The following is a 26,637-nucleotide window of genomic DNA, read 5'->3' on the forward strand; positions in this document are numbered from 1 at the left end:
GCCCTGTCCCCCACCATTGCCACCTCAGAACGTCTGTGGCACTGACATTAACATCCCTGTAATCACCAGTCTAACAAGAGACAGGCTGCAGTAAGTTCTGTGATCCTCCACTCCCCCCTTCTTACTCCCCCCTTCCCCATGGCCTTCTGGGTGGATTCTGTCTCCTGACCACTGAGCCATTCTGTGGTCCTGCCCTCCCAGGTCCCCTGCACGGCTGGCTCCCACCCACCTTTCAAGCGACAGCTCTGTGCGATCTCCTCCCGGGACACCTTCTCTGACCCTGCCCACAGAGTGGCTTCCCCCTGTTGTTTCTCTTGATAGCATCCCAGGACTGTCTTTGTCACAGAACTTATCCCACATGGTGGTCACTTCCTCTGTGTGTATCTGCCTCCCTCATTAGCTGGTAAACACTCCATGGGCAGAGTCTCTCATCTTCATGTTTCTAGAGACTATTACCATAGCATATGCTTACTTGTGTTTATTATAGTAATGACTGTGTCAGTGGATGGCGGAATAAAACATATGAGAGGCAGGCTTTTAAAAATATGGGAATGAGGGATTCCTATAAACTGGGCTGAATACAGTAGATAAATATCAGTAAACAAATAGTCTGGACAGGAGATTATATTTAAGCTAGAACTTAATAGGGTAGAATCTTCAAGGTAGATATTACAAGGAGGAGGGTCAAGAATGATCTGAGCACAGATGATAAAGTGCAGAAGTTTAAGGTCAAACCATTCAGGTTTTGCACACTAAGCTGGATGAGAGCATGAGCAAGCTGGAGGGTTGTAAAGAGGAAACCGATGTGGTCACATCAGTATTAGTAGTAATGACAAGTTAGATAGCGTCTACTAGATACCAGGCACCATGTTAGCTGCTCTACATATAGTAGTTCATGCAATCAATACCATAAAACTTCTGATTACCCCGTGAGACTGTGTCATCACCATTTTACAGGTGACAAAATGGTGGCTTAAAGGGACATTTTCACACTCTCAGAGCCTACAAGGGGCAGAGTGTGGCTTAACATTCAGGTCTGACCCCCCCAAGCCAGGCTCCCCAGTGTCTCCCTGCCCCTGCCCTTTTTGTCAGGATGAGTCTTGCTGCCAAGCATGGGTTGACAATTCCCAATGCCTATTGACTGGTTTCAGGAGATTCTTTTCCTTGGAGAATTTGCTTCAGTCAATATAGACTTTGGATAAATGCAAGTTGACTGTTTGCTCACAGCAAACATCACCAAAAGGCAATATGCGTTCTGGGACTAGAAAAACCATCCACAAATGTAAATGTGCTAGAAGCAAGCAATCGCTGATCGGGGCAGAATCTCATGTAATACTCTCAGTTCTGCATCGACGTGGTTCTGACACAACATCTCACAACGAATCAAGAGGGACTGTCTACCTGGCCAGAAAGGGCAATGATGATGTAGAACGTGGGGTTGGAGGTACAAGGGGCATGTCTCATTATCTGGAGAAACTGCTGGAATGGGGATGCCCACAGGCAAGTGCCAGTCTGAGGAAGGGCACTTTCCTTCCTTTGCAACCCCTAACTCTAATTTCTACCGCCCAAGGTCCTTTGGAGCACATCCTCACACCTAAAAATGGGCCAGCCTCCCCAAATGCTGCCTTCTTTCTCTTCAATGACACATGGAAATCCTCCATTTTCTTTCATGTGGGACACACCTCATCCACTAGGCTTGAATTGCAATCATCACCTCCCCGCGGAGTGTTTGCTGGGTAAAGTAACGACATCTCTCTGTCAACATGGCTCCTGTGGGGTTCAGAGCGGGAAAATCCTTGGTGATCGAGCAGCATGAACCTGGAAGATGCAGAATCCTGGCTGGTACCACACCTGGCCTGTCCATGGCTCTCTACAGCCTGGACCCAGGGGACTGGGGACTCTTAATTTCAAGTTATTACTGCTGACAGGGCTCTAGAGATCTAAGAACCCACTCCATCCCCCTAAGAGGTCTGACTGCCTTCATCAAAATGATGCCCCAGCCTGTTCATGGCCATGGCTGCTATGAAGCCCACTGCAAGCATATTGATCATAAGATTATGCCCTCATCCACATCAAAGTACCATCACAATGAAGTGCTAGCACGGAGAGCTGGAAGAAATTTGTGAGAACCCTTGTTCCACTAGACCCAAGGTCACCAACTGCCAGTGATTTCATACTTACAGTAAAAATATCTTCAAGCATGCAACCCCAGTATACGTATATTTATTTATAAATATACCCGCACGACCGCATACTCCTATGCAATATGTATTGTAAGTACAGAAAAGGATGTTTTAAAAGATGAGATAAGGAATGTAATAATCCATGTTTTAAAAATTAATTCCTTTTTATATTAAAGGAACACATAACCTTTTTGCTGTTACTAAAAATATGCCTATTACGGTGATTCGATGTTCTGGTTTTAATTTAGTTTAATTAAATATTAGACTTTGGTGGTGAGCATGGCTACACAAGAAAACTCCCCAAAACACACAGACCCCTAGAGGATCTTAGGCTGGCTGAGTGGGTCATGGTTTCCACACTCATCTTGTAAACTCCTTAACCAATTGGACAGGGCCCTTTTCCAGTTCTGGATGTGTCCCTTGAAATGTCCTGTTAATGGTGACGATTTCATACAAGACTTAGTCAGTACCTGAAGGCCCAGAATACCATTAGGATAAAGTGTATTATGAACAATTATGGTTACAAATCCACATATCAAAGAGTTCTTTAAGTAAGTTCAAATTTCTCAGCCTACTTATTTTTGAATCTGATCAGCTTGTCATTCAATCTCAGTGTGTGTATGAACAGGCTTGTGCAGGAGAAGACCAGTGGGGTTCTGTAATTTCCTGCTGTTTGCAATACTTTCATTAGTAATATTACCTTCAATTCATAATTGCTTTATAGTATTTGTTTTTAAGGCACTTGCTATTTTAGGGGGGTTAGTGTAGTTAAAAGTAGAAAACAATTTACAGATGTGCCTAACTGCTCAGTCTAAACTGTAGTATTTTGCAACATGAGGGTGATGTCATCAACTCATCTGTGCTGTGGGACACCCTTTTATTTGAGGCCAGAGTTACTGAGTAGAACTCAAGACTGTGTGCCATATGGACACAAAAGATTTCCAGGGTCAGCCTGGATTCTAATTATTAATGGAGCTTGATTTCTCTCTAATTTTTGATGAGAACAGTTATGTTAGTGGAAGTTTTAATATTTTTTTCCCACATCCTGATGAATGTTTTGTGCAGCCCTGGGGAGAAGGCAGCCCACTTTGGAGGTCAGGCTTACATCACAGAAACAAGCAACTCAGCCCCATATCCCCCCTCTGCCATGTTAGAGGTGCAGATTGTTCCACCACCCTGATCCCAAGTTACCCATCAGGCAAAATAAAGATATTATCACTCACGCTATGGTTGGTGATGAGGATTTAGGAAATAATCAGTAGAAGTATCTAACACTATGATAGACACATGACATTCTCAAACGTGAACAGCAGAATGTGGGGGGTACCAAAGGGGCTCTAGGAAGCAGAAACCAAGTCATGACTCAGGAGGCAGGGCCCCAAGCCCAGATTTTTCTCACTCTACCACCCAACTTCGGATCAAGTGAGGCGGTGCAGACCCATGGTGATGAGCTTCTGCAGGATGCACAGAGCTTTACTTCCTCAAAACTCAGCTCCAGAATCCCGACCAGAACCCTTCATAGGCCCGGTCCCTGCAACATAGCTGGCCCCAGGATCATTGCCTGTGCCCCGCAACACCTGATTCAGGTCACTTACTAAAATGGCCCGGTCACCGAATCACACCTCATGTAACAAGGGGTCATCATATACAAGAGGTACTAGAAGCATGAACTTCAGAGCGATCCTTTTGAAACTGGAGCCTGACCCGGGTGGCAGATGGTAGAAGTGTGAGATGGTCTCTACTTCTCCGCCCTGAATCCAGACTGTCCTTGCACTTGGCTTTGGTCAGCAGAAGGCCACGGAAACCCCCCTCTGTGAGTCTGAGGCTAGCTAGCAGGACGTTGTGTTGTGTGTATTTCCACTCCTGCTTGGAGGGCTTATCTGCCGCCTCCCAGTCTAGGGCCCAGTCCTGGAGCAAACTGTGGTGAGGGTGGCCAGGCCTGCTCCAGCTCAGCAGAACTGCCCAACTCGACCAGGCTCAACCTGCCTGCCCTCAGAATCAGAAGCTAAATGGAAAGCTGCAGTTTTAAGCCACTACGGTTAAGGGTGGTTCGTTATGCAGCAAAAACAAGCCAATAGATGGAACCACTTAAAAGCATAAAGTTGAACCAAAATCAAAATGGCTGCCCTGATGCTTCAGCTAAGCTCGATTTTAAAGTAACCTTCCTCCCCCCTTCTGCAAACCTCCCCTACTCCCTTCTTGGACTTGCCTTTCAGGAACTCAGTGCAGCCCTGAAAACGAGCCATAACTAACAAGGAGGCTGGCAGCTCATCCACAGTTCCTGCCAGAACCAGTTAGATCCTATATTTCCCAATAAAATGCCCCAGCCCCTTCCTCTGGGAAGCCTTGCAGTTTTTTGAAGGCCATGAGCAGCCTCATTTGCCTGGCACGGCAATAAAACTATTGCTCTTCTTTATCCCCAATTCTGTCTTGGAGTTGTATTTTGGCTCTGGAGCATGGAGGTCAGCTTTCCACAACATGGAAAACCTCCTGTTTTGCTCTGTTAACTTGAGCACATCACAAATTCAGTTTCTATGAACTTAGGTTTCCTTGTCTGTAACCCAAGGAAGCAGCAGGTGCCACTGGGAGTACACAGAGTCCTGCTGTGGGACTGGATGCTTCACATAACCATTCCATGTGGTTATTATTTGCAGTGACCCTGAGAGGGAAGTCTATCCTGAAGACCTACTGAGATCACACATACACAACACCAAATTCAGAACACATCCGCAAACACCGCAAGCAACTACATTTTACTTCTGTATTTAAAGAGGACATCACAAATTTTCAGTTCTTGAGAGATCTAGGCACAGGTTTTATGACATGCAGTTTTGGGGAGACGGGCGCTCCAAATATTGATGACGCAGGCACACTTTTTTCTCAGAGCTACACAAGCAAGCTTCATTGCCGATAAATCCACTTCCCTTTAAAACTGACTGATGTACGTCATGGGAAGAGCAACCCAGAAGAGAGGACATGGACGGAGGTGCAGGAGGGAGGGGATAAATGAGCATTCTCAAGTCTGTCAATATGTGGGTGATTTTCAACTGTACTAAACTTTTGGATGTTCCACTTCACAGGAAAAATAATGAAAATCCTTTCCTCATTAATCTAAAATGTCCTACAACCTGTCCTTACCACCTCTACCTCCTGCCGGGAGAAACAGTCACACACACACACACACACACACACACACACACACACAGGACCCTTGACCAACAATGGGGTTCGAGGCACCCACCCACACCCACAGAGTCGAAAATCATGTAGGACTTTGGACTCTCCAAAAACTCAGCTACTACTACCCTACTGTTGACCAGAAGCCTTACTGATCACATAAACAGCCAAGGACACATATTTTGTATGTTGAATGTATTATACACTGTATTCTTTCTTTTTTTTAAGATTTTTTTTAATTTATTCATTTGACAGAGATAGAGAGAGGGAGCATGAACTGGGGAGAGGGGGAGAGGGAGAGGGAAAAGCAGGCTCCCCACTGAGCCAGGAACCCGATGTGGGGCTCGATCCCAGGACCCCAGAATCATGACCGAAGCCGAAGGCAGATGCTTAACCATCTGAGCCACCCAGGCGCCCCCACTGTATTCTCTCTTACTCTAAAGTAAGCTAGAGGAAAGAAATGTTACTGAGCAAATCATAAGGAAGAGAAATGACATCCACAGCGCTATGCTATATTTATAAATCCATGTACAACTGGACCTGCATAGCTCAAACCCATGTTGTTCAAGGGTCAACTGTATACACATGTGCGTGCACACACCAATAGATATAGTGATGCATACTTACCCTCTCTGAAAGAGATCCACATTATAAAATTTATGTAGCTCTACAGAAAACTCAACCGTTCCTTGTACTTCAGACATGATCTTTTTGGTTCATTACCTGAAAAACAAAAGAGAAATTAACAGCTTGAGATATCCCATCAGCCAAACACAGAGAGCCTGGGCTTCCACAAGGGGAACCCAATGTACCTGACCCCTGGGAGCATGGTGGGTCCACTGGATGTCATCACTCAGAGGTTCCTGTTATAGGAAAAGACACAGAGACAGAAGACACACTTAATGTCACTCAGCTCACTCCTGGAAGGACCAGACTCGGACCCAGTTATCCTAATCCTAAAGCAGGGCTATGCCCTTCCTTACCCGTCCATGCTGTGGATGCAACAGCTGCCCAGCCATGAGCACATGGCCAATGGCCAATGGAGCAAGAGTCCCTGCTGTTCCACTTTCCACCTGCGTGACCCTGAGCAAGTCACTTAACTTCTCCTCTATAACACGAACCCTGATAATAGCACAAAACGGACAGAGGATGGACAGATTAAACGCGTCTACCACACAGAGCACTTTGCACAGTTCCTGACATGCATAATGATTAATAACAGTAATTGAAAAGGACTTGATCGTTGTTAGTATAAATGCCATCTCAAAAGTGCTAAGGGACCTGGAGTGGCAATTCCAGATGTGCTTTCTACTGAGCACAGGAAGCCGAGGGAGTGGGTGCCGTTGCCCAGATGTTGAACCCAACTTGACAGGATGCTCATTTTCCAAGTTGGAGACCTTAGGGCCAATAACAAGAGGGCCGCATGGGGACGATGGGAGGGAACAAAATTAAAATAGTCCAAGTCTAGGTTGAGAAATGAACCAAGGGGAAGAAAGACTCAAAGCAGGCTGAACTTTCTGAGGATATGAAAATGTCTAGACACCAGTGATTTGGAGGAAGGGAAAGAAACTGACTTCTATGGAGCACCTACTATATTCTTGGTGCTGCATAAAGTATTTTCTGTAAGTTGCCTGATTTTGTCCAAGAAGAATTTTGTGATAAAAGGTTCTTGCCCCATAATGCAGATGAGGAAAAGGATCAGAGAGGCTCTAATCTGGACCCACTTTCCTCATCTAGAATGCTCTAGTGGTGTGTACTTTGGAGGGGGTCTGCACTTTCTCCAAGCCTCAGTTTGCCACCATGTGTAATGGGGTGATACAAGCTACCTAGGAGGAGTCCCCATAGGACAGGAGGTAATTACTTGCAATGAGCAGGTTCTTGGGGAGCCAGGAGGTTCTTGCTGGGTGGCAGTTGGCATGAACTTGGGGAAGGGGAGAATGGGAGAGAGGGAGCACGGAAGCTAAAAGGAGATCCAGTCTCTCCTAGCTGGCACCTAGGTCTCCCTTCAAAGCCTTTCTTCCTTCTGCTCCCCTGATGCTTCAATGACCAGAACACCAGCACTGGGGTTCAGAGCATGACCTCACTGTGGCCAGCTCCCAAGAATAAGAGCACAAGAGATTAATGTGGCCTTAACACTGCATCTTGGCTCTGGCAAGGGTGCCACGCAGGGAAATATTTCTGAAGATGCAGAATTCCGCTGACCAGATTAAAATGCAGCAGATCCCAGAACACAGCCTCTATAAATCCTGCAAAACGGAATTTCAAGCTGACACGCCCAGAGAGGTGTGGCTCACAAAATGTGCTGAAAACCTATCTCCCTAATGGGAGAGCCCTCCAGGTGCACACCTGAGCCGGTCAAGGTCAGAAACCCACCCCTCGGTTTCAACCTCAAGGCACTTCCTCTAAGAGCTGAACTGAGGGCGAGCAAATAAAGCCACTCTGCACCTAATTTCATTATCACGTTAAACACAGGGATGGCTGTCTCTTCCCTACTTCCCTGCCCCGCGCTCAGTCTCAATCCTTGAAACACTGCAGAGCCAGCAAAGCCCATCTGACCCCTGCTTGTGGTTGCCAGTGTCAGTAATTCCTGACATTCCCTGGTCCCCGACTCTGGGAGGATGTTACAGAGGAAGGAACAGAGGGAGAGCAAGAACACCACACACTAACATTCCAGCCTCCTGCACGCCAAACACTGCTCGGGGGGTTCATACGCATTTCACGCACTGCATAAAACATCTCCACTGGAGTCCGGGCCCTGGGTCACCCAGGAGACAGCAGCGCCTTACAGAAGAACAGCACTGACCCAGGAGCTGCAGGTGCTAGTTTTCCACCTCTGGCCCTTACTGGTAGAATGGCTGGGACAGTGTTTTTCTGGGGAATTAGTATTTAGAAGAAAAAAATACTTAATGCATGGAGAATGCCCGGCCAAACACTGTCTTCTCCTGGGAAGATGCGCTCTCCTGTCCCTACTGCCCAGGACAAATTAGCTAGAGCCTGAAACGTGTCAATGCGAACACAGCTTATTGGTGGAAAGCTGTCTGTTCCTTTTTAAGACCATGTGATTCATTGTAACCCAAATACCCAGTTAGACCATGAGGAAGATGAGCTCACATTTAAAATACCAGTTTTACAGTATGGAGGTTCCCCCAAAAATTAAGAACAGAAAGACCATATGATCCAGTAATTCCACTGCTGGGTATTTACCCAAAGAAAATGAAAACACTAATTCAAAAAGATACACGCACTCCTATGTTCATTGCAGCATTATTTATAATAGCCAAGATAGGGAAGCAACTCAGGTGTCCACTGATGGATGAATGGATAAGGAAGGCGCGGCATATATTTGCAGCGGAATGTTCCTCAGCTGTAAAGAAGAATGAAATCTTGCCATTTGCAGCAATATGGATGGGGCTAGCAGATATTACCCTAAGTGCATTAAGTCAAACAGAGTAAGACAAGCAACAGATGGTTTCACTTATATGTGGAATCTCAAAACAAATGAATAAACAAACACAAAACCAGAAATATCTCACAAATATAGAGAACAGACTGGTGGTTGTCAGAGGGGACAGGTGAAATAGGTAATGGGGATGAAGAGTTACAAACTTCCAGATATAAAAGAAGTAAGTCGCAGGGCTGGACAGTACAGCCTAGGGAACACTGTCATGACATGTGGTGACAGATGGTGACCACACTCATCACAGTGAGCACTGAGTCGGGTATAGCATTGTTAAGCCATTCTGCTGCACGCCTGAAGCTAATGTAACATCAACTACACTGCCATAACAAATACACAGAATAAAGTAAAATATGCTTTAAAACTCCAGCATGGGGCACCCTGGGTGGCTCAGTCAGTTGAGTGTCTGACTCGGTTTTGGCTCAGGTCATGATCTCAGGGTCGTGGGATCAAGGCCTGCATTGGGCTCTGCGCTCAGCACAAAGTCCGCTTCAGATTCTCTCACCCACTCTCTCTTTCTCTCTCATTCAAAGAAATAAATACAATCTTAAAAAAAAAAACAACAACAACAAACACCTCCATGTTGATTTTCCTGGTAATTGTACTTGGTCCTATCAGCAGAAATTGCAGGAATCTGCAGGAATCCTAACCACTGGCTTGGGTCCCAACAGTCTCCTCTGCCCTCTCTATCTGAGGACTAGAGAGAGCATATTCAGAGGAGTGGTCTACACATGTGGCCCCAGGTCAACAGCCTTAGCATCACTTGTTATGAAAGCAAAGTCCTGGGTCCCACCCCAGACCCACAAAACCAGAAACCGTAAGGGCAGGATGAGACCCAGGAATCCACGTCCATGCCCTCCAGGGAATGCTGATGCCAACACTCCTTTGAGAACCACCTGTGTAGAGAATGGAGGTTAGAGTTACCCAGGCCTGAGATCACTAGCTCCCTGGGAGCCGCCTGACCTTGGACCTGCTGCTTTGCTGGATCTCTGTTCCTCGCTCTCCTCCTCGGGCAGTCAGGAGTAAAGGAGTACCTGCCCCATAAGGTGGTTTTCATGATCAACAGAGATAAAGCACAGGAAGTGCCCAAAACGAGGGTAGAGCATATGCACACAATACAGGCATTTTTTAAAAATATAGGCCAGATTTTATTTTTAAAATGTCCCATTAGGCAGGACGATGTCAGCTCTGTGGGAGAAAGTGCCACACAACAGTTTTCATAAACATACAAATGGCTCAGTCTGTGTTGAGTGGTCACAGCAATAGCCCTGCTGCCCACGTGGTGGAATTCATCGGCTTCTCAAAACACAAAGCATATGGACTATTAATGGGTGCACCATTAATCATAACAAATAACCCAAACCTTCCACATGCACACGGCAGACACATGACACATGCTCAGTACACTCCACACTCACATTACACTCACACCTAGTGCACAGACACAAGCACAGACACACCTATTATACACACATAATACATACACGCCAACATACCACAGTCATCATACACATGAGACACCCATGGCACATACCCCACCACATGCAACATGCAACACACCTGACCCACGATACACACACAGGCACCATATCCACCCCACGCACACCAGACATCTCTGCACTAACCTCCTATCACAACCACTGTCACCTCCAAAGCTAGAGATTGCAATCATTTGACCACATCTGGTGTGGTCCTGAGAAGCTCAACTCCCAACATGCATTTCCTGAAAGCCTGCGGCATGTCCAGGTGCTGCGCCTCGTGATCTTAGGGGCTGACCTCGTCCTCACAATGCTCAGGACTGGGACAAGGCAATCAAGTGTCAGTCACAAGGAGCATGATGAGGATGGGGAGAAAGAGTCCTGGATGCTCGGGGAAGGCACCCCTGGGAAGGCAGACTTCTGAGTGACGAGGTCATGCCCGGTCCAGGGTCATCCACGAAAACCTCCCTCTGCTTAAAAAGCGAGAAGGGACCCATGCACCCTGATGTTTACAGCAGTGTTATCCACAAGAGCCAAACAATGGAAACAGCTCAAGTGTCCATCCACAGACGAATGGATAAAGAAGACATGGTGTATATATACAATGGAATATTACGCAGCCACCAGAAAGGATGAAATCTTGCCATTTGCAATGACATGGACCGAGCTAGAGAGTATCATGCTAAGCGTAGTAAGTCAGTCAGAGAAAGTCAAATACCATATGATTTCACTCGTATGTGAAATTTTGGAAACAAAACAAATAAGCAAAGGGGAAAAAAGAGAGAGAGACAAACCAAGAAACAGACTCTTAACTCTAGAGAACAAACTGGTGGTCACCAGCAGGGAGATGAGTGGGGGATGGAGGTAATAGGGGATGGGGTTAAGGAGGGTTCTGGCTGTGATGAGCTCCAGGTGCTGTACGGGAAGTGTTGAATCACTATGTTGTGCACCTGAAACTAGTATTACACTGTACGTTCGCTAACTGGAATTTAAATAAAAACTCTAAAAACAAAAAGCAAGGAGAGCCCCCCAGCAGGTCGTCAGGGCCTCAGCCCACCCGGCGTCGGCATACCTGCCCTGCTATTCCCCCAAAAGGGAGTAAGGCTCCTCCCCCAGGAGCCTGCACCTGGGTGGGGGCACCTTGCACCTGGCGAGCATGATTTAGGGACGGGCACCCACAGAGAAAGGTGAGGGTAAGTGAGGGACCCCTGATGCATATGGCAGAGACAACGGGACACAGGCTTCAGAGCGGCCTTCCTTGTGGGTCGGGGAGAACAGCGTCGGTCTCTAGGGCACCACACACCGGTGCTCCGGGCCCACACCGGGTGACCTAGGACCTGCTGCTGCCCTCACTGGGCTTCATCTTCCTGCTCTGAAAAACGGGAGCCATCATAATACTTTCTTTCATGGGGTTGTTAAATGAAAAATGTTAATACACATAAGGCATTTAGAACCTGGCATAGAATGAACCCCGACAGAGGCTGGCGACTGTTAATCTTATCCCAGGAGGCGGAGCAGGACTAGTACACACTGGAGTTGCCACCCCCTTTGCTTTGCATTCATTCAGAGCAATCTTTATCAGGCACCCCCCACAGGCCTGCCCTTTCTGGGAGACTTCTCACATCGCATCTGCCCCGCGAGGGAAGGGCCCATCTCATGAAGCAATGAACTTCTCATCACTGGGGGTGTCCGGGCAAAGGAGGGGCCCCGCTGCTCAGGGATCCCAGGCCCCTACGTTGGGTTTCAGTGGCAATGAAATTCCCTCCCAGCCTCGATGTCGTGAGACCGCATCATCCCTGGGCAGACCATGTTTAGCTCGGATTAACAAGGAAGAAGTTGTAAGGTTCAGAAGACAGCAGAGGAGAGAATGCATCAGGCCGCAAAGTCGGGGAGCCCTATCTCAGAACCAATGTCCACGGAGTTACCCACTACATGCGTTACGTGGCCTCTCTGAGCCCGGATTTCCACACCTGTATGTCAAGGGAAAATCAACCAAGAGAATGATATGCAAAGGTAACTAATGAAAGGGATTTTTAAAAAGTATGAAACTGGGGCACCTGGGTGGCTCAGTCGGTTAAGCGTCTGCCTTCAGCTCAGGTCACGATCCCAGGGTCCTGGCATCAAGCCCCACACCAGGCTCCCTCCTCTGCCGGGAGCCTGCTTCTCCCTCTCCCTCTGCCCCTCCACCCCCGCTTGCGATCTCTCTCTCTCTGTGTGTGTCAAATAAATAAATAAAATCTTTTTTAAAAAAAATAAAAAGTATGAAATTGTTTTTGGTGTCAAATAGGGTCTTATTAAAGTAAGGAACAAAAACTATTTTGGAAAAATAAACACATTACTTATTCTTCCTGGAGGACGGAGATGTTTAAGGTCCTTGAAAACAGGAGTCATGTCTAGTTATGGCTTTCTGGGCCCTGCATGGCTCCCACGGCGGCTGGGACACCGCAGACATTCACAGATGCACGTGGAATTAATGAACACAGGACGGCATCGGGAACCAGAGCTGCATTCGGAGTGTGAGTGCGGAAAGGAGGCCAGTCTCAATGAGGGAAAAGAGCAACACAAAACACACGCTGCACCACGGAGTGTGAGCACAGGCGTGCATTATGTGGGAGAGAGCGCCTTCCTTGTGATTACAGGTATTGACGAGGCCGGCCCGGCGAGCCCTTCCAGGCTTGCCCATCACTGAGGACTGGCACCAGGCTCTGACCATGAGACGTGACACACGCAGCGTGAGGTGTCCGCGAGGAGCACGTGCAGGGCCAGGACAGGACGTTATCCTAAAGTCTCCGTCCACAGCACGGCAGGGATCACACTGTGGATAGTCCAGCGTTGCTCTGCACTGGGGACGAGGACCTTCCCCCACAGAACCACCTTCTTGGGTCCTACACCCAGACCTAATGAGACTCGGAATGGGACTGAGGAACACTCGTGCTAAAGGGGGAACCCCGAGGCACCTGCTTGTCATGCCAGCTCGGAAGGGAAAACCATGCTCGTAGCCAAGTCCTGAACCAGAGGCCAGAGAAATGTATCTGCTGTCCACTCGTGTGACCTACGGAGGGCAAGGAAGCCCCTCTGGGAAGAAATATTGGAGGCTTCTCTTCCAGAAATGAAGCTCCTCTTCTTAGAGAGCTTCATAAAGTGGTCTGGGTATAGCAATCAGCATGCAGAAAGCAGCAGTTCTGAATGGCGTCTGGAACAGGGCCTTCCGGGCAGTGAACACGTGTGTGTGTGTGTGAAGATCATCAGGTCTGGGGATAAACAAGCCAGGAGCCAGGTATCTGTTCTACAATTTACTGCACGTGGCAAAACTCTGCAAGCCTTGGTTGTCCCCTCTGCAAATCAGAGATCACTCTTTACCCCTGGGGGTGACACAGAAGGTTGACAACACACGTTAGTCCCAGCCCTCCAGTGACACAGAAAGCTGAAGTCACCAGGAACTGTTAACACATTCAGTTAATTGTAGGAATGCTTCATTTTGAATTTGCTTTTTTTCTTTCATCATCAGATTTCATTGAGCTTTTTCTTTCTGTGTGTTTGCTTCCCTCCAGTTGTAAGCCAGTCTGATCCAGAACGGTATATTCAAAGACACGCAAAACTCATGGTGTGGGCGGGAGAAGATCCTTGTTTTGTCTCTTCCAGAGAGCCACAGCCCTGGTAATGGGGCCAGGAGATAGAGGACTCTCCGCTCCCTGCGCTGGAGGCCTGAGAACTGGCACGAAGCTGAGGAAGGCGGCCACCACCTACCCAGTTGTCTGGTGTTGACCGGGCATCAGCCTGTAGTCCTCCCTTCCCCTTCCCCCGCTGCTGCGGTATACCTGGGTCCCCCAAAATCCATATGATGAAACCTAACCCCCAAAGTGAAGTTTTTCACTCCCTCCTGGGAGGCCAGGAGGTCATGAGGGTGGAGCCACCATGAACGGGATTAGTGTCCTTAACAAAAGAGACCCCAGAGGCTCCCTTGCCCTTCCACCAGGTGAGGACACAAGACGTCTGCAACAGACCAGGACCCTCGTCAGACCACGCTGCCCCCTGACCTCAGACTTCCAGCTTCCTGGACCGTGAGAAACACATTTCTGTGATGCACAAGCCACCCAGACTGGTATTTTGTTCTAACCCGCAGGAATGGATGGAGACACCCCCAAAGGCAACCAGTTCTGACCACTGTTAGCTTCTCAAATCCAACCCCTTCTCTCTGTCTCCAAAGCTGCCACCCTGGCTGTCCTTGGGCACCTCCCTCTTGCGTGAGCAGTGCCCCCCCCCCCCCCTGAATCACAGCTGAGCCTGAGTCCTCTGAGGGCCCCGTCTCTCCACAGATGTAGGGAGTGAGCCAGAGCGTCAGGTGCTGAGGACTGGAGACCATCATGTGTCTGACAAACTCCGGCCAGGTCCCAGCGGTGGGCCGTCACTCAGCAGCCATCGGTCATTAGTTTATTTCTGCCTTCAATACTGCCAGCAGGAGTTCAAAAGGCTGTTCACAGAATCCAGGCGCACAGCATTAGGCCTCCCTCCTTTCTTTTCTAAAGTCCAGGGTCCCTGGAGGCCTGGCCTCCACGTCAACTAGCATTGAGTAACTGTGCTTTTTGTTGTGATATGTCTAAAATGTTTCATCAGTTACTTGCGTTTTTCTCATATGTTTTAGACTGTTCTCAGTTGCCTCTGAGGACATCTGCTGAAAATATTAAGACTACCACGGTCCCCCATTATCCACAGCTTTGCTTTCTGTGGCTTCAGTTACCCGCAGTCAACCGCGGTCTGGGAACAGATGGTCCTCCTGCTGACATATCATCAGAGGGTCAGGAGTGGCCTAAAGCTCCGTCCCAGTGCCTGCAACATTCACCCGCTCTCATCATGTGGGCCCTTTACCAGATCCCACCATCACAACAAGAAGGGGAGAACAGGACGACATTTTGAAAGACAGAGACCACATTCCCATTACTTGTATTACAGCATGGTTATCATTGTTTTATGTTATTATTAGTAACTGCTGTGAATCTCTCGCTGTGCCTCATTTACACATGAAACTTTGTCACAGGTGTAGATGTACAGGGAAAAACACAATGGACGTAAGGTTTGTACTACAGGTGGATCCAGGCATCCACTGGGGGTCTTGGAACATATCCGCCACAGATGAGGGTGGATACAGCTGTATTATGGAGAAATACCATGATTTCAACACCTCATTAGATACTATTTAGAAACAAATCCTTTTACAAACACATCTCCCTTTAATATGTATTTTTTCTTTTAAAACATCCATCCTCAAAGTGCGTGGCCTTTAAAAGATTAAATGGAAAAAAAGCGCGTTGATCTTAACATGCATCAGCATTTACTTTATGAAAAGGGCATGCAAAGCTAAAGTGCTCAAAACACGATAAATCAAAGAATGACGACGGGGTAAGCGGGGACAGGTTCAGCAAGGGGCCCTCTCATGCTACAGAGCAGAACCGTGAGGACAGAGAAGGGCTGCCACAGGAACAGGACCAAGAACGTGCCTGGGAGAGGCACGTGGGAGCCCGGAGCCGCCCCGCCCCCCACCCCCGCCCCAGTCAGAATGCACTGCCTTCCCTGGGGTCTGGGAGGAGCAGCAAGCACCAGGGATCCTTCTCAAACACGTGTAGCCACATCAGTGGGTTTCCGTCCCCCCAGGTGGTTCACTCCAGGCAGACGTTCCACTGCGGAACTAACTCCTGCAGGATCACTGCAGGGAGAATCTGCTCCATGTTCAAGGACAATGATCTCCTTAGGTATGAAAATCAGCACTTCTTCATCAAGGAGGGAGGGTCCCCTGAGAGCATCTCACTGGCATTAGAGCCCCACCCTGGGGCCTTACCTCTATGCAGGAACTTGGACAAGTTACGGAACACCTCTGAGCCTCAGTGTTCACATCTGGAACGTGGGCCAACACTGTCCTGTCAGAGCAAATGCTTAGGAACAAAGGCGGAGCATCTCCTGGACATAGGGACCAAGCACAGAGAACTGCTCAGAGCCCCAGGGACAGAGAGACAACTGAGCCACAGCCCTCGGGCCCTCAGAAGACAGGTCAGAAAGGAGAGAGCCAGGTCACAAGTGTGGTCCACGGGGACAGGTGCCATGATGTGAGGGTGCACAGAGTTTATGACACACATGGGCAGCCCGCCTGGGCCTGGTCAGACCAAAGGATCTGGAGCTCGGCCCTCGGCAGCTGTATACCCTCAGGCAGGGGCAGCCCGGCCTGACACGCCAGACTTTAACCTCAGCACAGCACATGCTCTGGATAGGAACACCAGGCACTGCAAACTCCAGGCCCTTCCTGCCCTGCAGCCCATCCTCTGTATGTCAGCGCACCCCCTGCCAGAACCACCCCTTGGCCTCCTTGGAACATGCCCTCCGGTACTCAAGCTCTACTGCCCCTGGATGGCCCACCTCTGACCTCCACCTGATGAGCTCCCAGGCTCACCTGTCCAAGCAGCAGCTCTAGGAAGCCCCTCCTGAGCGGCCAGGCACCCCTCCCCGCATGAGCCCCGGCTGGCTGCGTGTGGACGGAAACAGCCCTGACCGCATGATGTTCTAAAAGCTTACTTCTCCTGCAGGTTAGACTCTGAGCCCTTAAAGGAAGGGCCAGCCACCACTTTTTAGCAATACAACAGGGTAGCGAACAGTACACGGTAACATGTGGGGCGAAGGAGAGGAGGCATGCAAGAATCGACAAATGCAAGAGATAGGCACATACAGATGCATGCACGCCGATTACTCTTCTAATCAAATACACTTTCCCTGAGACTTGGAAGCAGCCACTACTTGGGACTGAGATGCTAACTGTACCCTCTTATTTTGAGAGCAGGCCTGAGCTCCTTCTGTCCTCTGCGTGTGCCCACCAAGGAAGGGAGGGAGGGCGGTGCCACGTACCGTGCCAGAGGGGATCTCACAGAGGAGCTGGCAGGGGCAGGGATGCACCGAGGAGGGTGGCCCCCCTGCAGAGGAGCACTCTATTTACCCTTCCCGACGCCTCAGCATAAACAGGAGAGGAGGTGAATGCAAGCCGCCGGGCCCCCAGCAAATGAGTCAAGGTTGGCATTGCGGGCCCCCAGCGAATGAGTCAAGGTTGGCATTTCAGACGTACTGTTTGCGCCCGGCTGCCACGCTTGGGCATCCAGCTTTGCCGGCGCCTGTCATCAGCTTCCCAAGCGCGGCAGTGACTCAGCCTGCCTCTGTGTTCGCACTGACCACCCACAGGATCTGCGAGCCTTCTCAACTCTCACACTCGTGTGGGCGCCCTCGTCCAGCCACCCTCCCAGCCAAAACAGAAAGCCAAGCAGGGACAGGAAAGGGAGGGCCTTCAAATCGGCAACCAGCAGCGTTTCCTGGAGCCTCCCAGGCGCCAGGAGGAAGGGGACAGTCAGTCCGTCCTGCGCTCAGTGAGGTCGGAGATCCTGCAGGTTCCTCCTGCGGGGCCGCGAGCACCTCCGGGGAGTCAGCCTGGAGTGTCAGCCCGCAGACCCACAGAGCTGGGGTGGGGGGGGCTCATGGGGCAGTCCGTTCTACAGAAGAGGAAACTGAGGCCATGCAGGGTCCGGAGAGGCAGCTCTGTGCAGAGGAAACAGCAAAGCCGGGCACCAAACCATCATCAACCACAAAGCCTGCCCTTTATTAGTCCCTGGGGCCGGCACCTTGGTTTCTCTGGTCCTCAGTTCCCTCATCTACGAATAGAGCTAACAAAGACCTTCCTCGCGGGGTTAGAGTGAGAAAGTGAAGGACGTATCGCCTCGGTACCTGGCACGCAGAGAACGCTACTAAACAGCTCTTACTATTACTAATGTTCTTTTCACGGAGACAAGCATGGGATGGAAAATAATTCAGAGAAACGACAACTCTTCCATTCAAGGTCAGAAATAGTCTCCCTTAAAATGAGTGGAGGGGTTTCATTTCATACATAACATGTCCCTGAAAACCTGCCCTGCAGGCACGATCTCGCAAGACGCTGTCCCAGGAAGTTGGAGAGGGGTGTGAGAGGACATCCTGCGGATGAAGAGCGTGGGCACAGGGCAGGGGCAGGCATTAGTCTGACCTGGACGCGTCCACTGTTGAGGGCCAGATGGAATCCCAGGGCTAGCAAAGTTCATGCACTTGAACGACCACAAAGAGTATCCCCATTCTTCCCAACCACAGAAATGCCCCTCTAGGCACTGTCATCTGTTAAATCCAGACATCAACGAGGCAGATGATCTCTCTCCTTCAGCTCCAGAAGAAGTGATTCAGATCCAGGACCCCGCAAACCCACAGGTACCCAGAGTCAATTCTGTTACTTTCCACTCAGGGCCTCAAAAGCTAGAATGGCTTTGGTTCAAATCCCAACCAGTGTGTATTTCTCTGTAAACTCATGGTCAGTGGCTGAACATAGCTGGCCCTCAGTTTTTTTTTTTTTTGCCCGCAAAAAAGCACACTCATGTCTTAGGAGAAGAGTGGAGATTAACGGACATAAGTGCAATTTGCACACAAGAAGTATTCAAGTGATCTGACGTGCAGGTTCGTGGGGTCCTGAGAATGCAGTGTTTCTTTTTTCCCAGTTATTCAGATTATCTCCTTATAAAAACCTGAGAATGGGTGTATTAGAGCAAAGGGGGAATGGAAGGCAGCAAGAACACCATGGTCCTGGATGCCCCAATATGTACTTCAGAAAGCCCTGCCATGTGAAGACATGTTCTATACAGAGGCTGGCCACTGGTCACCTCCTCCACCACCGCCTTCCTGGACACTGAGCTGGTGGACACGAGCCTCCAACACTGGTGTCCCTGCTTCTCTTCTCGGTCCCTGCCCCCAGTGGCCCTTCCCCACTCAGCAGCATGAGGGACGGGGATCTGCCTAGGAAGACAGCCCCATCACGTCACCCTCCAGCAGCCTCCCAGCCCTTTATCAAAGCCCTGGCCAGCGTGCCCCACGTGCCCTGCCTCCCGGCTCTACCTCAGGTAATCCACTTCCCTTAAGATGCCCCTGCACACAGGCTCCTCAGTGTTCCTCCAAGCCTCGGGGCTGGGGTCTGCATGAGGCAGGTCTCAAAGGTTCTCTCCGCAGCCTGCCCCGGGGCCTGGCCCTCACTTTTCCTTCAGGGTGCTCAAATGTCATTACCACAAGAAGACTTTCACTTCCTCTCTCTTCCTCCAGAGCAAGCAACTCCCCTCCCGGACTCTTCCCTCCCTCTGGGAGGACAGGTTCTCCTCCACTCCACGCTGGAGCTGCTGTATCCCCTGGGGCAGGAAAGGGCCTGACCCAGACACAGCACTCCATACATCTCTACTGAATGAGTCCACGGTCAAAATCGAGCAGAGTCCTGAATGAAGCAGACGATTTAGGAGCTGAGGGCCGGGAAAGGCATATTTAAAGCAGAGGGGACAGGGGTGGTTGGGGGGGGGGGGGGGGGGGACAGAACTTTTGGAACAGCTATGATACTGGATACTTGGTCATTTTATTCCACTTAGTTTTCAAAACCCAGCCTAACAGATCATTGTAAAAATACCCACGTGTTTGTGGGAGGAAACAGAAGCAAAGAGAACCCCACAGCCACAGCATGGTCTGAGCTATGGGCCCTGGGCCATGAGAAGGGTGACGGGCATCCTGGCAAACACCCAGGGTCCTGTGTGGCATTCGGGGAGGGGGTGCAAGGCTGCAAGGAAAGCCCTGGGGGGCGGGGAGGACGGTGGGAGACCAAGCAGTGTCCAGGATTTCAGCAGTTACCTTCAAGTGTGATACAGAACACACCTGAAGTAGACACCTTCATGCCTGCTTGGATATTAATCTTTATAAAATGACAATGAACAACCTTTTGGGGGGCATGAATTAATCATGAACTGATGCTTTTTAAATTTTAAAAACAATCTTCCCTTTCTAAGTGTCTCCGCAAAGGCTGCTCAGACCACCGCCCTCGTCGTGATGAGACCGCTGGCTCATTCAATCACTCAGCAAACATTAATATTAACTAGAGGCCACGAGTGCATCGGCAACCGCACTGGGTATCAGGGAGACATGAATGCATAAAACAGGAGTTCAAGAAAGGGAAATGAGACACCAGATCATCAGGATATTCCACAGTAAGTACTCTAAGGTGACTATGCAAGGAGCCTGCCACAGGGCCCTGGGGGGGTGGGGGGCAATCACTCCTGCACCTGTGTGACAAGTCGGGGAGCTGGAGATGGCCCTATAGGCCCTGGGCCCCATAAGGGCTGAGCAAGTACGAAACGCACTTGCTAAGTTACCCTTCTCCCCCACTTAACTTGACATATTTAGCCACATACAAAGTGTTATTTGACATTCAGGAATTAAAGACGCATGATAAACACTTCACATAAACATGACATGCAGTCGCAGAGACAAGCCAAGCATTATGGGGCAGGCTGAGTGGGGAGCACAGAGGTGACAGCAAGGAGCATCAGACTTCCCAAGTGAGCTGCAGCCCAGGCCTCACAAGATCTAGACCTCCATTCCTCCTAGTCCAGCCTCCCACAGCCCCCACTGTAAGCACTGCACAGACCCCGGGAGCTTCCGGCTTCCTCATGCTCTGGGGGTCTGCGACCAGGGAGCCTGTCCATAAATAGAGCTTTGGAGAGAGATACACGGATAGAGAGACAGAGAGAAGAAAATGTAGTCTATGATATTTCTACTCTCTAGCCCACCTTCCTCTCCCTCCTTTTTCCGGCTCTCCTCTCCCCACCAGCCTGGCAGCAACAGGGCAGAGAGGAAATGGATGGAGCTGCCAAGGGACCAGCTCCTCCGGGTCCCCACCAGACTCCAGCCAGGACACACCCTCAGGCTGCTGCCAGGGACATTGTTCCTGCTTCTCAGAGCTCCTGCTTCATGCCGGGCCCAGGGTGGGCTCTCCGAAACCACAACCCCACTTAATCCTAAGCATGCTCTTGTGAGGATGGTTCTGTCAGCACCCCCATTCCACTCAGGGGTAACTGAGGGTCAGGGGTGACGTGACTTATCCAGCGTCAGAGAGGAAGGGACCGAGTCGTGAACCGCCATCACTCAAGCCTCCACTATCTTTCCCCCAATTCCTAAAATACGCTCCCCCGCAAGTGATCCGTCTGCTTCCCCCATTCTCACCAGAAACCAGAGGGTCTGTTCGTATGAACATCCACTCCCATAACCCCATCAGTTTCCCCACCATCTTTAAGTAAAATCAAGTCCCTCTAAAGATGTACAAATACCCAAAAAGCACAGGAAAAGAGGGTCAACATCATTCATCCTCAGGGAAATGCAAATCAAAATCACAGTGAGATGCCATTCACAATGAGCTCACACCCACTAGGATGGCTATAACGCATAAGCAAATAACTGAAAACAAGCACTGATGATAAATTGGAGAAATCGGAGCCCTTGTACATCGCAGTGGGAATGTAAAATGACACGGACACCAGGGAAATGAGTTTGGCAGTTCCTCCACAAAAAAACACCGAATGACTATCTGACCTAGGAATTCCACTCCTCAGGATGGACCCCCCAAAACCGAAAGGCATATTCCAACAAAAATCTGTCCCTGAATGTTCACAGCAGAATCATTCACAAGAATCCAAAGGGAGAAATGGATAAACGTAAAGGTGGGCTGTCCCTGGGCTGGACTATCACTCGGCCATGAAAAGGAATGCAGTGGGGCCACGTGCACAAATCTTTCACATTACGCTCAGTGAAAAGAGCCCACACAAAAGTCCCACGTTGTATCATTTTGTTAATAAGAAATGTCCAGAATAGGAAAGTCAGAGAAACAGAGAGCACATCAGTGGTTGCCAAGGACTAGGAGGGGGACGGCGAATGAATGCTAACGGGTGTAGGATTTCTCTTTCAGGTGACGAGTGTGCCGGGACAGGACAGCAGTGGTCATCGTACAGCACTGTGGATGTGCTAAATGCCACTGAATTCTACGCTTCAAAATGGAAAAAAATTGGTGAATTTTATTGTGCATTTTACCGTAAAAAAGGGAAGAAAACAGGGTCTCCTGGGTGGCTCAGTCGTTAAGCATCTGCCTTCGGCCCAGGTCGTGGTCCCAGGGTCCTGGGATCGAGCCCCGCATCGGGCTCCCTGCTCGGCGGGAAGCCTGCTTCTCCCTCTCCCGCTCCCCCTGCTTGTGTTCCCTCTCTCGCTGTCTCTGTCAAATAGATAAATAAAATCTTTAAAAAAAAAAAAAAAAGGAAGAAAACCAAGTCTTTCTCCTTCATCCTCTTTTGAAACTTCCCTCCCCTAACAATTTACCCCAAGGCCATTGGGGGCCCCAGTAAGCAGCCAGCTAGGACAAAGACACCCTCCTGTGAGGATCCACGTTGTACTTCCCGCCATATTCCTATCTTCTTATATATGCATCTTCTTAATGTATGCACGCGCCCGCTGGAATAACCCTCCTCTAGCCTTCTTCTGCATTTAGCACTGCCAGACTTGGCAATTAAAAAGACAACAAGTAATGCGAAATGGGGGACCTACTTGCACAAAACAATAAATAAATAAAAAAGACGAACTATTTCTTTGTTTATCTGAAATTCAGATTTAACGGGGCTTCCTATATTTTATCTGGCAGCCTTATCTCACCGGTGTATCCCAAGAGCACAGAGTAGGTGCAGAATAAATATGTATGAAAAACGGAATGAAGACACAATCCGTAGGCCGATACCTCTGTGCTCACTAATGAGGAATCCAGTCACCGTGCGTGCGTGCGTGCGTGTCGATCACTGTAATACTGCAGTAGGCAGAGAAAGCAGAATGGGCAGAAGAAGAGGAATGTGGCAAGGTGGCCACGTCCAGATCTGCCTTCCCCTTCCCTTCCCCGTCCCCTTCCATGCCACTATGGCGGTGCAGAAGCAGAATAAGCACAGGGTATATGAAGTAAGCGTCGTGGAACCGCCCTTTGGAAATTTGCAATTGGAAGGGGAAGACAGGGGAGCGATGGTGATGACCCTGTGAGTGCCACCTGGGGAAGCAGAGAGGCAAGGTCACCCTCAGAGCGACCTTCCGAGGATCTGGACCCTCCAGCAGGACTGTAGAGATGGGATGAACAAGACAGCAAGAGGCAGCAAAAGACCACTCCGAAACCAAAGAGCCACCCGCCCCCCATCCCTCCCACCAGCCCCTGCAGGCTGTTCTTGACTAGCTCACTTCCTTCTCTCTGGTCTTGGAGCCACAGGGTTTGGGGAGATGTTGGTTGTCCCGATCCCTTCCACTGAATGTCTCCTGGCCGGTGGGTGTCATTATTCCCATTTTATGGCTGAGGATCTAGAGCTCTGAACCCCTCCCCCCTACAAGACTGGCCTCTCCCACCCCCCACCTCCAGCACCAGCCCCCCTTCTCCACCCACCCCATCAACCTCTCTACCTGCCAGCATCATGGAGACCCTATTGGTTTCCAGAATATTCAGGCTGTTTCATAGTTTCCTCCAGCCTAGCCTTGTGCAGACTATTCCCCTGCCTTGATTTCACGTCTCCAACCTAGCAACCTCCCGCCTTCCCTCCAGAAGGACTCAGGTGTCAGCTGCCATCTGAAACCAAGCAGACTAGCTGGCAGGCCCTCAGTGCCTGCCCTGCTTCAGCCCAATCTCCTCTCAGTCATTATGGTTGTACAGTAATGATCACATTAGCTAATATTTCCTGAGCTCTCCCTGTGTGTCAGGCCCCATTCTAAGATGTTTATACAATTAATGTAATCTTCCCAACAACCCCATGCACTTAAGTACTACTATGATCATCCCCATTTTCACACAAGGCACAGAGAGGTTAAGCAACTTGCCTGAAGGTCACACAGCTAAATAAGTAACAAAACCCACATGACAACCAAGGGGGCCTGGTTGGGGTCCCAGCTGGCCTGCCATGCCTGTGCCTCTAGTAGCCACTGCACAGGGAGGGAGGAGGCGCACCTGTAGCACCGGCCCCAGCACCTAGGCCAGGAGGGAGCACAGGGGACCGGGGTACTTGGCAAATAGGATTAACTGAATGAAACTGCATAACATATGGAAAACCACTTGCATATCGAATGTCATACATTCAAATAGGTTTAGAATTTAACCATCTCATTGAAATAAACGTTTGCTTTTCCTGACTTTGCAACTGTCTTTGCAAACTACTCTCTCGTCTGGCCTCTGGCCGAGGACCCCCTCCCACCCAAACCTAGCTTCTGTTCCCATCTTGTGTGTACCTACAGCCTGCTTCGCGGAGCTCCCTAGGCCAGAAGACTAAGTAGCACTTTGCTGTGTGTGAAAACATTAGCTAATTAGAGTAATTCTCACCAAGGTGTGAATGAAGCCAACGGGTGGAGGGGAGCAGGGAGGGGAATGCATTTTAAGGCAGACGCTGCATAGATCCCGTGCTGGTTGCAGGAGCCTGACCTTTCACTGCCAATACTCCCAGTCAGCCCATCCACCTCTCGCACCTTCTCGAAGTCACAGAGCCAATCCCACCAGCGTGGGATTTTTCTAAGTCAAAATGGGAAAAAGAACAGTGGTCTTATAAGGGGGGTTTGGGGGGATTAGACCAACACAGTCCTGGTACACCCAAGAGACAGGGGTGTGGGTCTCTCTTCCTTGTGCCAAACTCTCTGCCCCTCTTCCTCCACCCTCCAGGCCTCTTGGAAGGAATTAGACTGTGTTCTGAATGTACCCTTTATTAAGTGTTTCTTCCCAAAAGAATCTCTTGGACAAATAAATGTGGGATTCACCAGAATAAACAAGGTTAACCCTTGATCCTACAGGACTTCTCAGAGACTTTTTTTTTTTATCATTGTGTTAGTCACCATACAGTACATCATTAGTTTTTGATGTAATGTTCCATGATTCATTGTTTTCTTATAACACCCGGTGTTCCATGCAATACGTGCCCTCCTTAATACCCATCACCAGGCTAACCCATCCCCCCACCCACCTCCCCTCTAAAACCCTCAGTTTGTTTCTCAGAGTCCAGAGTCTCTCATGGTTCATCTCTCCCTCCGATTCCCCCCTTCATTTTTCCCTTCCTTCTCCTAATGTCCTCCAAGCTATTCCTTATGTTCCACAAATAAGTGAAACCATATGAGAATTGACTTTCTCTGCTTGACTTATTTCACTTAGCATCATCTCCTCCAGTCCCATCCATGCTGATGTAAAAGTTGGGTATTCATCCTTTCTGATGGCTGAGTAATATTCCATTTTCTATATGGACCACATCTTCTTTATCCATTTATCTATTGAAGGGCATCTCGGCTCTTTCCACAGTTTGGCTCTTGCAGACATTGCTGCTATGAATGTTGAGATGCATATAGTCCTTCCTTTTCACTACATCTGTGTCATTGGGGTAAACACCCAGGAGTGCAATTGCTGGGTCATAGGGTAGCTCTATTTTTAATTTTTTGAAGCACCTCCACACTGTTTTCCAAAGCGGCTGTACCAACTTGCATTCCCGCCAACGGTGTAAGAGGGTTCCCTTTTCCACAACCTCTCCGACATTTGTTGTTTCTTGCCTTGTCAATTTTTGCCATTCTAACTAGTGTAAGGTGTAGCTCAATGTCGTTTTGATTTGAATTTCTCTGATGGCTGATGATGAATATTTTTTCATGTCTGTTAGCCATTTGTATGTCTTCTTTGGAGAAGTGTCTGTTCCTGTCTTCTGCCCATTTTTTGACTTGATTTTTTGTTTTTTGGGTGTTGAGTTTGAGAAGATCCTTATAGATCTTGGATATCAGCCATATCTTTCAATAATCACTCTCAATGTGAACAGTCTAAATGTTCCCATAAAACGGCATCAGGTTGCAGATTGGATAAAAAGACAAGACCCATCCATAAGCTGTCTATAAGAGACTCATTTTGAACCTAAAGATACATCCAGACTGAAAGTGAAGGGATGGAGATCCATCTTCCATGCCAGCGGACCTCAAAAAAAAGCTGGGGTAGCAATCCTTATATCAGACAAATTAGATTTTAAGCTAAAGACAGTAGTTAGGGACACAGAAGGACACTATATCATTCTTAAAGGGTCTATCCAACAAGAAGATCTAACAATTGTAAATATCTATGCCCCCAACATGGGAGCAGCCATCTACATAAGCCAACTGTTAACCAAAATAAAGAGTCATATTGATAAAAATACGTTAATTGTAGGAGACCTCAACACTCCACTCTCAGCAATGGACAGATCATCTAAGCACGAAATCAACAAAGAAACAAGAGCTTTGAATCATACACTGGACCAGATGGACCTCAGAGATGTATGCAGAACATTCCATCCTAAAACAACAGAACACTCATTCTTCTCGAGCACACATGGAACTTTCTCCAGAATAGACCACATACTGGGTCACAAGTCAGGTCTCAACTGATGCCAAAAGATTGAGATTATTCCCTGCATATTCTCAGACCACA

General features: G+C 49.0%; 1 protein-coding gene across 4 annotated transcripts in view; it reads right to left on the minus strand.

Moving 5' to 3' along the window:
* The window catches only part of FAM135B (family with sequence similarity 135 member B), a 271,496-nt gene that overhangs the window by 168,338 nt on the left and 76,521 nt on the right, over positions 1–26,637 (minus strand). For all 4 annotated transcript variants that reach the window (XR_012378374.1, XM_025871527.2, XM_073893243.1 and 1 more), the window contains one exon: positions 5,988–6,083. Coding sequence is in view for 3 of the 4 variants with exons in the window: in XM_025871527.2 (XP_025727312.2) it covers positions 5,988–6,064 (77 nt within the window). In the remaining variant the exon portion in view is untranslated. The remainder of the gene's footprint in view (positions 1–5,987; positions 6,084–26,637) is intronic.

The sequence above is a fragment of the Callorhinus ursinus genome, unplaced genomic scaffold (genome assembly GCF_003265705.2).
Source record: "Callorhinus ursinus isolate GAN/ISIS: 27379988/994484 unplaced genomic scaffold, GSC_fseal_2.0 scaffold5, whole genome shotgun sequence".
In the NCBI taxonomy this organism is placed as follows: Eukaryota; Metazoa; Chordata; class Mammalia; order Carnivora; family Otariidae; genus Callorhinus; species Callorhinus ursinus.